At 44.3% G+C, this 17,934-nt stretch overlaps 1 protein-coding gene across 1 annotated transcript in view; it reads right to left on the bottom strand.

The window, feature by feature from the left end:
* The window catches only part of LOC311146041 (calcineurin B homologous protein 1), a 41,656-nt gene that overhangs the window by 4,853 nt on the left and 18,869 nt on the right, over positions 1-17,934 (bottom strand). The window contains exons 5-6 of the mRNA XM_084182486.1: positions 17,218-17,279; positions 15,326-15,448 (exon numbers count right to left, since the gene is read on the bottom strand). Of these exons, the coding sequence (XP_084038612.1) occupies positions 15,326-15,448; positions 17,218-17,279 (185 nt within the window). The remainder of the gene's footprint in view (positions 1-15,325; positions 15,449-17,217; positions 17,280-17,934) is intronic.

Genomic DNA, 17,934 nt, shown 5'->3' with positions numbered 1-17,934 from the left:
CAAACATGTCACCCTCCCTAGGAGAGGGGGTGACCTCGACAACTTATGGTTAAAACGAGAGGCTGCCTGGAACTTTAATTTAAAGACCCTTGCTCCCTTCGGTCCCAACGTAGACTTTGATTTGAAGCCATTCTTGTGATTATTCAGATTTTGCTATTCATTGTAAATGTTTGTGGGCCTATGTAGCCAAGTTGTATCTATGATCGTATGCTATCTATTCATGTTTTTTTGTATGTTCTGTTTATCTGTGAATTAACCAATGATATCAGGCCACACCTGGCCATGATTACAGACACCTGTGTGTGTCCTTTGACACTATATAAACTAGTGACCCGCCGTGTTTGTCATTAAACCCTGATGAAGACAGCTTGTCTGTCCAAACGTTGGTTATTAGGTTATTAAATTATTGCATCTGAGCTCCTAGAGTGTGAGACTCTCCTCTTCTTTTTCAAGTGTTCTACTCTGCTAGCCAGCACCTCTCCTAAACAGGTGTTCTACTCTGCTAGCCAGCACCTCTCCTAAACAGGTGTTCTACTCTGCTAGCCAGCACCTCTCCTAAACAGGTGTTCTACTCTGCTAGCCAGCACCTCTCCTAAACAGGTGTTCTACTCTGCTAGCCAGCACCTCTCCTAAACAGGTGTTCTACTCTGTTAGCCAGCACCTCTCCTAAACAGGTGTTCTACTCTGCTAGCCAGCACCTCTCCTAAACAGGTGTTCTACTCTGCTAGCCAGCACCTCTCCTAAACAGGTGTTCTACTCTGCTAGCCAGCACCTCTCCTAAACAGGTGTGCGTTTCTTTCGCTTCCAAATTAGTTTGCAAGCCCTGCCACATCCGACGAGCGTCAGAGCCGGTGTAGTACGATTCAATCTTAGTCCTGTATTGACGCTTTGCCTGTTTGATGGTTCGTCGGAGGGCATAGCAGGATTTCTTATAAGCGTCCGGGTTAGAGTCCCGCTCCTTGAAAGCGGCAGCTCTACCCTTTAGCTCAGTGCGGATGTTACCTGTAATCCTTGGCTTCTGGTTGGGGTATGTGCGTACGGTCACTGTTGGGATGACGTCATCGATGCACTTATTGATGAAGCCAGTGACTGATGTGGTGTACTCCTCAATGCCATCGGAAGAATCCCGGAACATGTTCCAGTCTGTGCTAGCATAACAGTCCTGTAGCTTAGCATCCGCGTCATCTGACCACTTCTTTATTGAGCGAGTCACTGGTGCTTCCTGCTTTAGTTTTTGCTTGTAAGCAGGAATCAGGTGGTTAGAATTATGGTCAGATTTGCCAAATGGAGGGCGAGGGACAGCTTTGTGCGCATCTCTGTGTGTGGAGTAAAGGTGGTCTAGAGTTTTTTCCCCCTCGTTGCACATTTAACATGCTGGTAGAATTTAGGTAAAATGGATTTAAGTTTCCCTGCATTAAAGTCCCCGGCCACTAGGAGCACCGCCTCTGGATGAACATTTTCTTGTTTGCTTATGGCCGTATACAGTTCATTGAGTGCAGTCTTAGTGCCAGCATGGGTTTGTGATGGTACATAGACAGCTAGTCTTAGTGCCAGCATCGGTTTGTGGTGGTAAATAGACAGCTACGAAGAATATACAGTGGGGAGAACAAGTATTTGATACACTGCCGATTTTGCAGGTTTTCCTACTTACAAAGCATGTAGAGGTCTGTAATTTTAATCATAGGTACACTTCAACTGTGAGAGACGGAATCTAAAACAAAAATCCAGAAAAATCACATTGTATGATTTTTAAGTTATTAATTTGCATTTTATTGCATGACATAAGTATTTGATCACCTACCAACCAGTAAAAATTCCAGCTCTCACAGACCTGTTAGTTTTTCTTTAAGAAGCCCTCCTGTTCTCCACTCATTACCTGTATTAACTGCACCTGTTTGAACTCGTTACCTGTATAAAAGACACCTGTCCACACACTCAATCAAACAGACTCCAACCTCTCCACAATGGCCAAGACCAGAGAGCTGTGTAAGGACATCAGGGATAAAATTGTAGACCTGCACAAGGCTGGGATGGGCTACAGGACAATAGGCAAGCAGCTTGGTGAGAAGGCAACAACTTTTGGCGCAATTATTAGAAAATGGAAGAAGTTCAAGATGACAGTCAATCACCCTCGGTCTGGGGCTCCATGCAAGATCTCACCTCGTGGGGCATCAATGATCAAGAGGAAGGTGAGGGATCAGCCCAGAACTACATGGCAGGACCTGGTCAATGACCTGAAGAGAGCTGGGACCACAGTCTCAAAGAAAACCATTAGTAACACACTACGCCGTCATGGATTAAAATCCTGCAGCGCACGCAAGGTCCCCCTGCTCAAGCCAGCGCATGTCCAGGCCCGTCTGAAGTTTGCCAATGACCATCTGGATGATCCAGAGGAGGAATGGGAGAAGGTCATGTGGTCTGAGGAGACAAAAATAGAGCTTTTTGGTCTAAACTCCACTCGCCGTGTTTGGAGGAAGAAGAAGGATGAGTACAATCCCAAGAACACCATCCCAACCGTGAAGCATGGAGGTGGAAACATCATTATTTGGGGAAGCTTTTCTGCAAAGGGGACAGGACGACTGCACCGTATTTAGGGGAGGATGGATGGGGCCATGTGTCGCGAGATCTTGGCCAACAACCTCCTTCCCTCAGTAAGAGCATTGAAGATGGATCGTGGCTGGGTCTTCCAGCATGACAACAACCCGAAACACACAGCCAGGGCACTAAGGAGTGGCTCCGTAAGAAGCGTCTCAAGGTCCTGGAGTGGCCTAGCCAGTCTCCAGACCTGAACCCAATAGAAAATCTTTGGAGGGAGCTGAAAGTCCATATTGCCCAGCGACAGCCCCGAAACCTGAAGGATCTGGAGAATGTTTGTATGGAGGAGTGGGCCAAAATCCCTGCTGCAGTGTGTGCAAACCTGGTCAAGACCTACAGGAAACATATGATCTCTAATTGCAAACTAAGGGTTCTGTACCAAATATTAAGTTCTGCTTTTCTGATGTATCAAATACTTATGTCATGCAATAAAATGCAAATTAATTACTTAAAAATCATACAATGTGATTTTCTGGATTTTAGATTCCGTCTCTCACAGTTGAAGTGTACCTATGATAAAAATGACAGACCTCTACATGCTTTGTAAGTTGGAAAACCTGCAAAATCGGCAGTGTATCAAATACTTGTTCTCCCCACTGTAGATAAACTGTCTTGGTAAATAGTGTGGTCTACAGCATATCATGAGATACTCTACCTCAGGCGAGCAAAACATCAAGACTTCCTTAATATTAGATTTCGTGCACCAGCTGTTATTTAAAATATACACAGACCGCCAACCCGCCTGTTCTATCCTGCCGATGCACCGAAAACCCCGCCAGCTGTATGTTATCGTTCAGCCACGACTCGGTGAAACATAAGATATTACAGTTTTTAAATGTCCCGTTGGTAGGATATTCTTGATTGTAGCTCATCCATTGGTGGAGTGCTGCAGAGATGGTTGTCCTTCTGGAAGGTTCTCCCATCTCCACAGAGGAACTCTGGAGCTCTGTCAGAGTGACCATTGGGTTCTTGGTCACCTCCCTGACCAAGGCCCTTCTCCCCCGATTGCTCAGTTTGGCCGGGCGGCCAGCTCTAGGAAGAGTCTTGGTGGTTCCAAACTTCTTCCATTTAAGAATGATGGAGGCCACTGTGTTCTTGCGGACCTTCAATGCTGCAGACATTTTTTGGTACCCTTCCCCAGATCTGTGCCTCGACACAATCCTGTCTCGGAGCTGTACGGACAATTCCTTCGACTTCAGGGATTGGTTTTTGCTCTGACATGCACTGTCAACTGTGGGACCTTATATAGACAGGTGTGTGCCTTTCCAAATCATGTCCAATCAATTGAATTTACCACAGGTGGACTCCAATCAAGTTTTAAAAACTCAATTTCGAGTCTCATAGCAAAGGGTCTGAATACTTATGTAAATAAGGTTTACAGCGCATTCTGAAAGTTTTCAGAGCCCTTTCCTTTTTCCACATTGTTACGTTACAGCCTTATTCTAAAATTGTTTTTTAAATTCCTCATCAATCTACACACAAAAATGACAAAGCGAAAACAGATTTTTAGAAATGTATTACAAAACCTGCTCTAGAGCACTCAGGACCTCAGACTGGGGCGAAGGTTCACCTTCCAACAGGACCACGACCCTAAGCACACAGCCAAGACAACACAGTAGTGGCTTCGGGTCAAGTCTCTGAATGTCCTTGAGTGGCCCAGCCAGAGCCCGGACTTGAACCAGGCTGTGGCGGTCACGAAATTTCGTCAGCCGGTGATTGTCAAGCAAATAACTGTCGGTCTCACGGTTATTGACCGTTAATTAACACAATCACATTTAGCATCTCCTGGCTTACACACACATAGCCTACAAGCCACTGATGCTGACCTTTGGAACATCTACATTTACAGTCTAATAAATCCATGTAATATAGCCTACACCTTCACAATAAATCCATTATTTATTTTAGACAGATCTAAAGAAACATGATATGAAGAAAATGTAGTCTATTTCAGAAGAACAGAATAGCATACTCTGAGTTGTCCTTATGTGGTCTAAGGCACTGCATCGCAGTGCTAGCTGTGCCACTAGAGATCCTGCTTCGAATCCAGGCTCTGTCGTAGCCGGCCGCGACCGGGAGACCCATGGGGCGGCGCACAATTGGCCCAGCGTCGTCCAGTGTAGGGGAGGGAATGGCCGGCAGGGATGTAGCTCAGTTTGTAGAGCATGGCGTTTGCAATGCCAGGGTTGTGGGTTCGACTCCCACGGGGGGCCAGTATGAAAAAAATAAAAAATAAAATAATGTATGCACTCACTTAACTGTAAGTCGCTCTGGATAAGAGCGTCTGCTAAATGACTAAAATGTAAATGTAAAATGTTAGGTCCTGGTCTGGCTATGCCATATGGTTCATTTAGCAGACAAGATTTGCTTAGAATTCCGTGGCATTATTTTATAGTCTGAAGAATACAATTGAACAAAGCTGAATAAAATAGAAAGGATGCTTTCTCCAAACGATGAGGGAGAGCGCACATGCAGCTATTCTGTATTGAACGGTTAACAAAGAAATAGGTACTTCTATATGCTTAATTTAGAGTTATTTATGCAACTTTAGTTGTTCTACAAACGTTGGGCTATACGTTTAGATTTTTTAATACACTAAGGCTGAATGATGCGACTAATGATGATTTGAAAAAAGTCACTTGAAAGGCACGAGCTCTGCTTTGTTTATTTGCGCAGGCTGTACACACTTCGTCAGTCTCATTCACAATTTGAGAAGCGCTTAATAATGCCTAGAATTACCCATAATGCACCCTAAAAAAATCCATGCCTTTTGCAGCCCTTCTCTCTAAATGCTGCCCGCTCCGAAGCACCTCTCATCTCACACAGCTCTCCGTCACGTGATCGGGTCTTTCTCACAGGCTACAAGTGAAGACAGACACATCGGGGACGCAACTGCGAGCGTCCTTATCCAATTCCGAGGTGCATATTGAAGATATTGGAAGAACTGTCCACATTTATTTTTCGTCAGCCAACAAGATGAGTAGGCCTAATGAACAGCAAAAGCACTAGCCTGTGTCCATCTACTATCCCCCATAGTACAAAAGTCGACCTATTCTATTCTGTGAGAGAAATAAATATTCCAAAACATAGTCTGAGACAGTTGTGGGATGCGATAGATCCCAAATTAATACAACCACTAGCAGTTTAAATTATTGATTGAGGACCTCTATGTAGTTGAATGTGATTTGCTTTTATTAAATATGTTTATTTTGGTTTACTGTGTGTGTGTACTGTTTTTATTATAATGTATACAGGGCTGTCTTGTAAAATAGATGTCAATGTGACTGTTTAAATAAAGGTTAAATAAAATAAAATAAAAAACGTTTTTATGTAATGAGGTTGAAGCAACAGATCAGAACGTTTCGTTTAAAATGTTGATAAACTATTAGGTTATTTCTTCACATTATAAGCACAGCAGTGTGCACACGGCAGTAGGCTTTAAGCGCCAATGTTCCATTAGCGGGGAAAACACCATTATCAAAAGTGACCACAAATGCGACTATGCATGCAATGCTTTTATTATAAAAAGGTGCATTTTTAATGGTGAAAATTATTTTCCCCAAACTTGAAACTCACGCGCTGCTTATGTATATGCCAGTTAAGCTCTACACCCCTTGTAAAGCGGATTAACGTGCTTCATTTTAAATACGTTTATTTGGCCACTTTAGTTGTGATACAAACCTTATAAAAACATATGGGCTTTGCTACATGAGGTGTGCGACTATGATTAGAATAAGTCATAAAAAAAGACATTGTTTCTTATGCTGGGCATCATTCACAAGTGATAATACACTGCTCAAAAAAATTAAGGGAACACTAAAATAACACATCCTAGATCTGAACGAATGAAATAATCTTATTAAATACGTTTTTCTTTACATAGTTGAATGTGCTGACAACAAAAATCACACAAAAATTATCAATGGAAATCAAATTTAATCAACCCATGGAGGTCTGGATTTGGCGTCACCCTCAAAATTAAAGTGGAAAACCACACTACAGGCTGATCCAACTTTGATGTAATGTCCTTAAAACAAGTCAAAATGAGACTCAGTAGTGTGTGTGGCCTCCACGTGCCTGTATGACCTCCCTACAACGCCTGGGCATGCTCCTGATGAGGTGGCGGATGGTCTCCTGAGGGATCTCCTCCCAGACCTGGACTAAAGCATCCGCCAACTCCTGGACAGTCTGTGGCGCAACGTGGCGTTTGTGGATGGAGCGAGACATGATGTCCCAGATGTGCTCAATTGGATTCAGGTCTGGGGAACGGGCGGGCCAGTCCATAGTATCAATGCCTTCCTCTTGCAGGAACTGCTGACACACTCCAGCCACATGAGGTCTAGCATTGTCTTGCATTAGGAGGAACCCAGGGCCAACCGCACCAGCATATGGTCTCACAAAGGGGTCTGAGGATCTCATCTCGGTACCTAATGGCAGTCAGGCTACCTCTGGCGAGCACATGGAGGGCTGTGCGGCCCCCCAAAGAAATGCCACCCCACACCATGACTGACCCACCGCCAAACTGGTCATGCTGGAGGATGTTGCAGGCAGCAGAACGTTCTCCACGGCGTCTCCAGACTCTGTCACATGTGCTCAGTGTGAACCTGCTTTCATCTGTGAAGAGCACAGGGCGCCAGTGGCGAATTTGCCAATCTTGGTGTTCTCTGGCAAATGCTAAACGTCCTGCACGGTGTTGGGCTGTAAGCACAACCCCCACCTGTGGACGTCGGGCCCTCATACCACCCTCATGGAGTCTGTTTCTGACCGTTTGAGCAGACACATGCACATTTGTGGCCTGCTGGAGGTCATTGGCAGTGCTCCTCCTGCTCCTCCTTGCACAAAGGCGGAGGTAGCAGTCCTGCTGCTGGGTTGTTGCCCTCCTACGGCCTCCTCCACGTCTCCTGATGTACTGGCCTGTCTCCTGGTAGCGCCTCCATGCTCTGGACACTACGCTGACAGACACAGCAAACCTTCTTGCCACAGCTCACATTGATGTGCCATCCTGGATGAGCTGCACTACCTGAGCCACTTGTGTGGGTTGTAGACGTCGTCTCATGCTACCACTAGAGTGAAAGCACCGCCAGCATTCAAAAGTGACCAAAACATCAGCCAGGAAGCATAGGACCTTAGCATAGGACCCAGCCATAGCCACTCCAGGACCTTCATGTGCTTCTTCTTGAGCCACTCCTTTGTTGCCTTCGCCGTGTGTTTTGGGTCATTGTCATGCTGGAATACCCATCCACGACCCTTTTTCAATGCCCTGGCTGAGGGAAGGAGGTTCTCACCCAGGATTTGACAGTACATGGCCCCGTCCATCGTCCCTTTGATGCTGTGAAGTTGTCCTGTCCCCTTAGCAGAAAAACACCCCCAAAGCACCTCCATGTTTGACGGTGGGGATGATGTTCTTGGGGTCATAGGCAGCATTCCTCCTCCTCCAAACACGGCGAGTTGAGTTGATGCCAAAGAGCTCCATTTTGGTCTCATCTGACCACAACACTTTCACCCAGTTCTCCTCTGAATCATTCAGATGTTCATTGGCTAACTTCAGACGGGCCTGTATATGTGCTTTCTTGAGCAGGGGGACCTTGCGGGAGCTGCAGGATTTCAGTCCTTCATGGCTTAGCGTGTTACCAATTGTTTTCTTGGTGACTATGGTCCCAGCTGCCTTGAGATCATTGACAAGATCCTCCCGTGTAGTTCTGGGCTGATTCCTCACCGTTCTCATGATCATTGCAACTCCACGAGGTGAGATCTTGCATGGAGCCCCAGGCCGAGGGAGATTTATAGTTATTTTGTGTTTCTTCCATTTGCGAATAATCGCACCAACTGTTGTCACCTTCTCACCAAGCTGCTTGGCGATGGTCTTGTAGCCCATTCCAGTCTTGTGTAGGTCTACAATCTTGTCCCTGACATCCTTGGAGAGCTCTTTGGTCTTGGCCATGGTGGAGAGTTTAGAATCTGATTGATTGATTGCTTCTGTGGCAGGTGTCTTTTACACAGGTAACAAGCTGAGATTAGGAGCACTTCCTTTAAGAGTGTGCTCCTAATCTCAGCTCGTTACCTGTATAAAAGACACCTGGGAGCCAGAAATCTTTCTGATTGAGAGGGGGTCAAATACTTATTTCCCTCATTAAAATGCAAATCAATTTATAACATTTTTGACATGCGTTTTTTCTGGATTTTTTTGTTGTTATTCTGTCTCTCACTGTTCAAATAAACCTACCATTCAAATTATAGACTGATCATTTCTTTGTCAGTGGGCAAACATACAAAAATCAGCAGGGGATCAAATACTTTTTTCCCCTCACTGTATATGTTTCAATAAGGTTTGTACTAGAGCGAGAGATACAGCACTGAAAATATAAGGATGACAGTATGGGAACTTTGATCAGAGCACTGGATTCTGTGTTTCTTAAAGAAAAAAAAGACTGTGCCTACGAGGCATATTCAAACTTTGACAGTGTTCCTAGAGACATTTCGGTTGCAATGATGGACTACATCATTGATTTAGAACAGAGGTACAATAGAATGCGCAAGTACGACATGGTTCTCCCGGATGCAGTGTTAGCTTTCAAGTTGCTAGATACTGCTTGTCTGGATGGTAGGGAGAAACAGTTGGCTTTCACTGCTTGTACTGTCCTGACTTTTGCTTCAATGAAGTCGGCACAAAAAATCAAATGTTGGTGAAAAGACGTCTGTCGCACCAATAACAGATGGAATGCAAGTGAGTGACACTGCATATTACACTGAGCTGCAGAGAGGCCACCAACAAGTCACGTTCTCAAGACAACCAGACGAGGGCGCCATTGCCCGGCACAAATCCACTGGACAGGTATGGAAGGAGATCAAAATGTGCTATTTTGTCAAAGCACTTAACATTGAGTTAACAAAGACTGTCCTCGTAAAAATGAACAAGTTAAACTAACAGAGGAAAATGTAAAACACGGAGATGGAGCAGTGTAACATTACACTGTTTTCAAACGAATCTGCTTCTGACACTGAGATCTTTATAGTTGAATCCTTAGGATCTGCTGTGATTGATACTGCATGTACACGCACAGTGTGGTGCAAAATGGCTTGACAGCTATGTCAGTGAACTAAATATGAAAGAAGTACAAAATATGATTGACACACCAAGCAACAGAGCATTCAAATTTGGAGATGGGAGTATCGTCCATTCTACCAAGAGAGACAAGGTACCAGCAAAAATTGGTCAGACTAAGTGTCACATTGAAACAGATATCCCCTTACTATTAAGCAAAGCTTCCCTCAAGAAGGCAGAGGCTGTACTAGACATAAAAAATGACAAGGCAGTGATGTTTAAACAGCCAGTGACCTTTGAACTTACTACCTCAGGCCACTATTGTGTAAACATTTTAGACAAAGACGTCACACAGAGTCCATGTAAAAATGGGATTCTGACGGACACAGAGCACATGGAGATTCTGACAGTCACAGAGAACATGAACACAGAGGAAAAACACAAAGTATTGTTAAAACTTCACAAACAGTTTAGACATGCTACAGTTGACAGACTTCAGCAGTTCTGGGAACAATGATGATGAGAGTATTTCCATTCTACGGCAGATAGTTAACAGTTGTGAGACATGCCACAGTGAAACAGTGGCTGTAGATTTACAGTCGTGGTCAAAAGTTTTGAGAATGACACAAATATTAATTTTCACCAAGTCTGCTGCCTCAGTTTTTATGACGGCAATTTGCATATACTCCAGAATGTTATGAAGAGTGATCAGATGAATTGCAATTAATTGCAAAGTCCCTCTTTTCCATGAAAATGAACTTAATCCCCCAAAAAACATTTCCACTGCATTTCAGCCCTGCCACAAAAGGACCAGCTGCCATCATTTCAGTGATTCTCTCGTTAACACAGGTGAGAGTGTTGATGAGGACAAGGCTGGAGATCACTCTGTCATGCTGATTGAGTTAGAATAACAGACTGGAAGCTTTAAAAGGAGGGTGGTGCTTGAAATCATTGTTCTTCCTCTGTTAACCATGGTTACCTGCAAGGAAACATGTGCTGTCATCATTGCTTTGCACAAAAAGGGCTTCACAGGCAAGGATATTGCTGCTAGTAAGATTGCACCTAAATCAACCATTTATCGGATCATCAAGAACTTCAAGGAGAGAGGTTCAATTGTTGTGAAGAAGGCTTCAGGGCGCCCAAGAAAGTCCAGCAAGCGCCAGGACCGTCTCCTAAAGTTGATTCAGCTGTGGGATCGGGGCACCACCAGGGCAGAGCTTGCTCAGGAATGGCAGCAGGCAGGTGTGAGTGCATCTGCACGCACAGTGAGGTGAAGACTTTTGGAGGATGGCCTGGTGTCAAGAAGGGCAGCGAGGAAGCCACTCCTCTCCAGGAAAAACATCAGGGACAGACTGATATTCTGCAAAAAGGTACAGGGATTGGACTGCTGAGGACTGGGGTAAAGTCATTTTCTCTGATGAATCCCTTTTCCGATTGTTTTGGGCATCCGGAAAAAAGCTTGTCCGGAGAAGACAAGGTGAGCGCTACCATCAGTCCTGTGTCATGCCAACAGTAAAGCATCCTGAGACCATTAATGTGTGGGGTTGCTTCTCAGCCAAGGAAGTGGGCTCACTCACAATTTTGCCTAAGAACACAGCCATGAATAAAGAATGGAGAGCAACTTCTCCCAACCATCCAAGAACAGTTTGGTGACGAACAATGCCTTTTCCAGCATGATGGAGCACCTTGCCATAAGGCAAAAGTGATAACTAAGTGGCTAGGGGAACAAAACATCAACATTTTGGGTCCATGGCCAGGAAACTCCCCAGACATTAATCCCATTGAGAACTTGTGGTCAATCCTCAAGAGGCGGGTGGACAAACAAAAACCCACAAATTCTGACAAACGGCAAGCATTGATTATGCAAGAATGTGCTGCCATCACTCAGGATGTGGCCCAGAAGTTAATTGACAGCATGCCAGGGCGGATTGCAGAGGTCTTGAAAAAGAAGGTTCAACACTGCAAATATTGACTCTTTGCATAAACTTAATGTAATTGTCAATAAAAGCCTTTGACACTTATGGAATGCTTGTAATTATACCATAGTAACATCTGACAAAAATATCTCATAACACTGAAGCAGCGAACTTTGTGAAGACCAATACTTGTGTCATTCTCAAAACTTTTGACCACGACCACGAAAAGCGTTCACTGAAGCAGTGTTCAGAGAGAATTCGCAGGGCTCTGCGTAAACGGCTTCGACCCACCGATGAGAAGTACGAGCCTGGAAACAAAGTGTACTACAAACGAGTTGACTGTCAAGAGTGGAAAGGACCGGGAGTCGTCATTGGCCAAGATGGAGTGGTGATATTTGTGAGGCACGGAGGCACCATTGTCATCACTCAAGATTGCGGAAAGTAAATGATCAACAAGATGGAGGGGCTGTTGCTGAGAATCAGCCTCCTACTGAACATGACAAAAATAACACATTAACAGACACCAACCTACCAGATGTCGCATCCAATGGTACGGACACTGAAACAAGGAAATACTGTTGAGGGTTCAAATGAGGAAAACATTCAACAACAACCACGTGTTAAGATAACGTGGTTGTTCCGAAAACTGGACAAACTGTTAAATAAACGGACAGAGATAGTGGTATTAAAACACACAGCAACCGTCATTGGACGAGCAGGAAAAGCCAAAGGAAAACACCAGAACTGGTACAACCAGCAGTACTCTGAACCAGCTACATTTTCTGGTACAACCGGGTCAGCTGACCTGGCATCATCACAGAATTGAACCAATGGAAAATTGAGAAAAACAGAATGACATTCAAAATGGCGACGTACTTGAAACAAAGGGACGTGTCATTTGACTCAGCTAAACTAGATGAGCTCAGTAATTGGAGGGAAAATGGAGTGTTTGAGGAAGTCAAAGACATTGGCCAAAAATGTGTCTCAACAAGGTGGGTGTGTACCCTTAAAATAATCCTTAACTGGAATAGTGCCAAAATCACGTCTAGTGGCTAGAGGTTTTGAGGAGCTGGATGCTAAACAACTCCCAAAAACACTCACCGACACGCTCCACAGAGTCACTCGGATTGCTGCTGACAGTGATCTGCCAGAAGAAAAAAATGGAAACTTCATTCCATAGACATCAAATCTGCATTTTTGCAGGGAACAGAGCTATCAAGGGACATTCACATCCGACCTCCGCCTGAAGCTAAGAGCGAAGGAACACTGTGGAAACTAAAGAAGTGTGTGTTTCGGCCTGGCAGATGAATCACTCTACTGGTACAACAAAGTCAAGGCAGCGATGCTGAGTACAGGTGGAAGAATGTCACAAGTGGATCCTGCAGTCTTCTATTGGCTTGATCAAAGACTGCAATGTGACTGGGGTTCTTGCCTGTCATGTTGATGACTTTATCTGGGGTGGCTTCACAGACCTTTGCTACAACTGTGCTTCCACACCTCAAAGCTGTTTTCCCAGGTCGGCCGTGAGGAGCATGATAGTTTTTGTTATGTTGCCATATAGTTTATTACAGTTGACAGAACAAATACTGATGCAACGGGAAAGCTACATCAAGAATCTTCAATCCACATGGATTCTTCAAGAGCTGTACAAAGTAATTCCCCTCTCTGTGGAATTGAAGCTGATCAATTGAGGTCAAAGATAGGTCAAATTCGATGGGTTGCTAGACAGAGTAGACCTGATGTAATGTTTGATGGCTGCAACTTGGCATCCAACACAAAACCACGTCACTGTACAAACCGTTCATGAGGCAAACAAAGTTGTTCGTAAACTGAAATCACAACAAGTGACTAAAGTTTCAGCATGTTGGAAAAGATGACTCTCTGAAACTAGTTGTCTTCAGTGATGCTTTCCTAGTGAACCTTACAGATGGAGGCACACGAGGTGGACATCTAGTCGGGTTAATGGGTGAAGAAGGAAGATTCTCACCTATCTGTTGGCAGTCAAAAAGGATCAGAAGAGGTTGTCCGAAGCACACTTCCTGGAGAAACTATGGCGGATGGAATTGACAATGCCATCTTTCTGGCAACTCTGTTCTCAGAGCTTCCCACAGGTGAGACAAAACGGCACATTCTACCTGTAGTGTGTGTCACTGACGGCTACTCCTTAGTTGATGCTGTCAAGTCAACCAAGTCTGTCACAGAGAAAAGACTTCGTCTTGAGATTAGCAGCATCAAGGAACTTATTCAAGCACAGAGAATCCAGCGGATTCTGTGGTCGGCCACAAAGGAACAGCTTGCTGACTGTATGACTAAAAAGGGAGCATCCGGTCTTGTGCTCCTAAAGGCACTCAGTAATGGAAAGTGGCAGCTTGACTAATAAAAATACAAACATTTGTAATGGGTCATTTAAACAATACTTGGGACATTTAATTGCAGGTAGCTTAGTGGTTAAGAGCGTTGTGCCAGTAACCGAAAGGACGCTGGTTCTAATCCCCGAGCCGACTAGGTGCAAAATCTGTTGATGTGCCTTTGAGCAAGGCACTTAACCCTAATTGCTCCTGTAAATCGCTCTGGATAAGAGCGTCTGCTAAATGACTAAAAAAAGTATTATAATAATAATATTTTGTTGATGTTTAATTTGTCTTTAAAGAAAAGTGGGAGATTGTTAAGTTCATGTTTTAAGTATCTCTATATTTCTGTTATTAGTATGCCTGTGCAGTAGTCTCTCTGTCGAAGGACCTGGCCTGAGTGCAATGGGAACTGTGTACTGTGGAAATACGGGGAAGTAAACGTTAAACTGGAACCTAGTCGTTGTGTCATTTTGAGTTAACAAATATTAGGAAAGTTGAGAAATAAACATAGTAGGCCTAGCCTATCGAAAGCTGATCCTCCTCTTTTTAGTTGAGGCCATTACTCTGTTTTCTTGCACAATTGCATAGCCTATTGAAATGTTGCGCAATATGAGCTCATGGGCTCTCATGAAGTGTTTGATTAGAATTTAGATACATTTGCATTGATGTCAGAGTGATTAGAGGGACAATAGAGTGCTGAGTACCAGGCAGTTAGCAAGTTTGGTAGGATACTAATGACCATCAGCAGCATCAGAGCTTGGAGAAGCCTAATTACCGTGACTAAACGGTCACGTGGAATTTGACTGCCTTCATGACTCGTGACCGCCGGTGGTAATACGGTCACCACAACAGCCCTATCGTTGAGTGGTCCAGCCAGAGCCCAGACTTGAACCCGATCTAACATCTCTGGAGACCTGAAAATAGCTGTGCAGCGACGCTCCCCATCCAACCTGACAGAGCTTGAGAGGATCTGCAGAGAAGAATGGGAGAAACTCCCCAAATACAGGTGTGCCAAGCTTGTAGCGTCATACCCCAGAAGACTCAAGGCTGTAATCGCTGCCAAAGGTACTTCAACAAAGTACTGAGTAAAGGGTCTGAATACTTACGTAAATGTGATATCCGTTTTAATTTTTTAATTTTAGCGTTTTTGCTTTGTAATTATGGGGTATTGTGTGTAGATAGATCAGGGGGGAAAACATTTAAATCAATTTTTGAATAGGGCTGGAATGTAACAAAATGTGGAGAAAGTCAAGGGGTCTGAATACTTTCCGAAGGCATGTAACTGCACCGATACCAACTGACTCGGCTCACACACTTCTATAATGCTAGCACTGTAGAACTGACAACAGAATGTATATTCTAGGTTAGTATTAGGTAATGCCCCCTCGGGGCCAAACATAAATATGTTGTAATTTTCCAACCTTGATGAACTCATTAAAGGAAATGGAGTTGTCTCCGTTCTGGTCAGCCTCCTGGATGGTCCTATCAGCGATGCTGCCCAGCTGCTCGTCAGAGATGTTCACACCAACCATCATCCTAAGAACCTGGAATAAAACATGTTCACACCAACCATCATCCTAAGACCCTGGAATAAAACATGTTCACACCAACCATCATCCTAAGAACCTGGAATAAAACATGTTCACACCAACTATCATCCTAAGAACCTGGAATAAACATGTTCACACCAACCATTATCCTAAGAACCTGGAATAAAACATGTTCACACCAACCATCATCCTAAGAACCTGGAATAAAACATGTTCACACCAACCATCCTAAGAACCTGGAATAAAACATGTTCACACCAACTATCATCCTAAGAACCTAGAATAAAACATGTTCACACCAACTATCATCCTAAGAACCTGGAATAAAACATGTTCACACCAACCATCATCCTAAGAACCTGGAATAAAACATGTTCACATCAACCATCCTAAGAACCTGGAATAAAACATGTTCACACCAACTATCATCCTAAGAACCTGGAATAAAACATGTTCACACCAACTATCATCCTAAGAACCTGGAATAAAACATGTTCACACCAACCATCATCCTAAGAACCTGGAATAAACATGTTCACACCAACCATCATCCTAAGAACCTGGAATAAAACATGTTCACACCAACCACCCTAAGAATCTGGAACAAACATGTTCACACCAACCATCATCCTAAGAATCTGGAATAAAACATGTTCACACCAACCATCATTCTGAGAACCTGGAATAAACATGTTCACACCAACCATCATTTTGAGAACCTGGAATATGTTGACCCAACGTTCCCTAGGGTCTAAAGTTTACAGTTTTCTCCAAGTCTTAACAGCAGAGTTGTAAAGTACAAGAGGACATCCTAAATGTACTATACATAAATGGCAAATGTGTATAAGTGAAAAAAATACTTCAATTTGCTGGTAACATGAAGGGTGCAAAAATGATTCAGGCTTGAAGTTCCTATGTTAATGTGGGAGTAAACTCTAAAGGCACGTTCATGGCATGAAGAGTGCTCGGCAGCAATGTTGTTTGCAAAACAAGAGATCAGCTTTTCCTGAGTCATTGAACCCAGAGGGCAGTTGTAGGTCACATCTCAGGCCAGTCACACAGAGAAGAGCAGGGGAGTATTTATTTATTTCAAAACAGAAAAATGTTTTGCAACGAAAACGATAGTTTATTGGACAAATTCATGTAGGTCCCTCCCCGTTTTCTTCTGTTTGGTTCCTAGTGAAAACACCCCAGGTTTCATAGGGCACTGCCCAGCCAATGACATGGAACACACAAAATCTAGGATGGGGACACTCATGTAGTATCACAAAACAACATTTAGTTGGGGTTGGAAATGTACACCATTGTCTACCGTCCAGGGTAAATTCCCCTCTTCTTCTCAATGGCAAAACACTTTGAAATTCCCATCATAAGTATATCCTGAGCAGCAGGGCTCCTGACCAAATACATTTTCCTCCTTGTCCGTCGCTGCATCGACTTCAACAGGCTCAGATTACACCATGACTTGATGGACAAACCTAAGACGATGCTCTTCTCTGAAAGGGTGTGTCTGCCAAAGATCTTGTTACTCAGCTCTCGGGTCATTTCCTTTACATGGGGGGGGCCAGATACCTCATCCAGGCGTCCCCCCTGACACACACTCTTAACTCTAACTACTCCACAACAGTCAAGCCCTGATTCTTGAATGAGAATATGGTGTTGAGGTCTGGTATCGAGAGACTTAAGGTTCCCCAAAAAACATCAAAGATTTCTAGTGGGGGACCCACAAGTGTGTGTAATTTTAACCCTGACCCCATTCTCACCTGTAGCAGCTCGTCACGGGAGATCTTATCATCTCTGTCCAGGTCATACAGCTGGAAAGCAACTGGAGAGGGGAGGGGGGAGAGGGGAGGGGGGAGGGGGGGGGGGAGGGAGGGGGGAGAGGGGAGGGGGGAGGGGGGGGAGGGGGGGAGGGGGGGAGGGGGGGAACGAGAGAGAGAGAGAGAGAGGAGAGAAAGGGGTTTGAGGTCAAATAATCGTTTTCAAAATACTATTATTACATTTACATTTTTGTCATTTAGCAGACGCTCTTATCCAGAGCGACTTACAGTTAAGTGAGTGCATACATTTGTTTCTATATATATATAATTTTTTTTTTTTCATACTGGCCCCCCATGGGAATCGAACCCACAACCCTGGCGTTGCAAACGCCATGCTCTACCAACTGAGCTACATCCCTGCCGGCCATTCCCTCCCCTACCCTGGACGACGCTGGGCCAATTGTGCGCCACCCATGGGTCTCCCGGTCGCGGCCGGCTACGACAGAGTCTGGATTCGAACCAGGATCTCTAGTGGCACAGTGCCTTAGACCACTGCGCCACTCGGCAACCTGATCCATCAGATCAGGAAAGAAAAAGAGTCAGTTGGTATATAGTATTCTATAGTACAGTTAACCAACAACCTTGTTGGTATATAGTATTCTATAGTACAGTTAACCAACAACCTGTTGGTATATAGTATTCTATAGTACAGTTAACCAA

The sequence above is a fragment of the Coregonus lavaretus genome, assembly GCF_964263955.1.
Source record: "Coregonus lavaretus genome assembly, chromosome: 18".
Taxonomy (NCBI): Eukaryota; Metazoa; Chordata; class Actinopteri; order Salmoniformes; family Salmonidae; genus Coregonus; species Coregonus lavaretus.
This window is presented reverse-complemented; position numbering and strand designations above follow the sequence as displayed.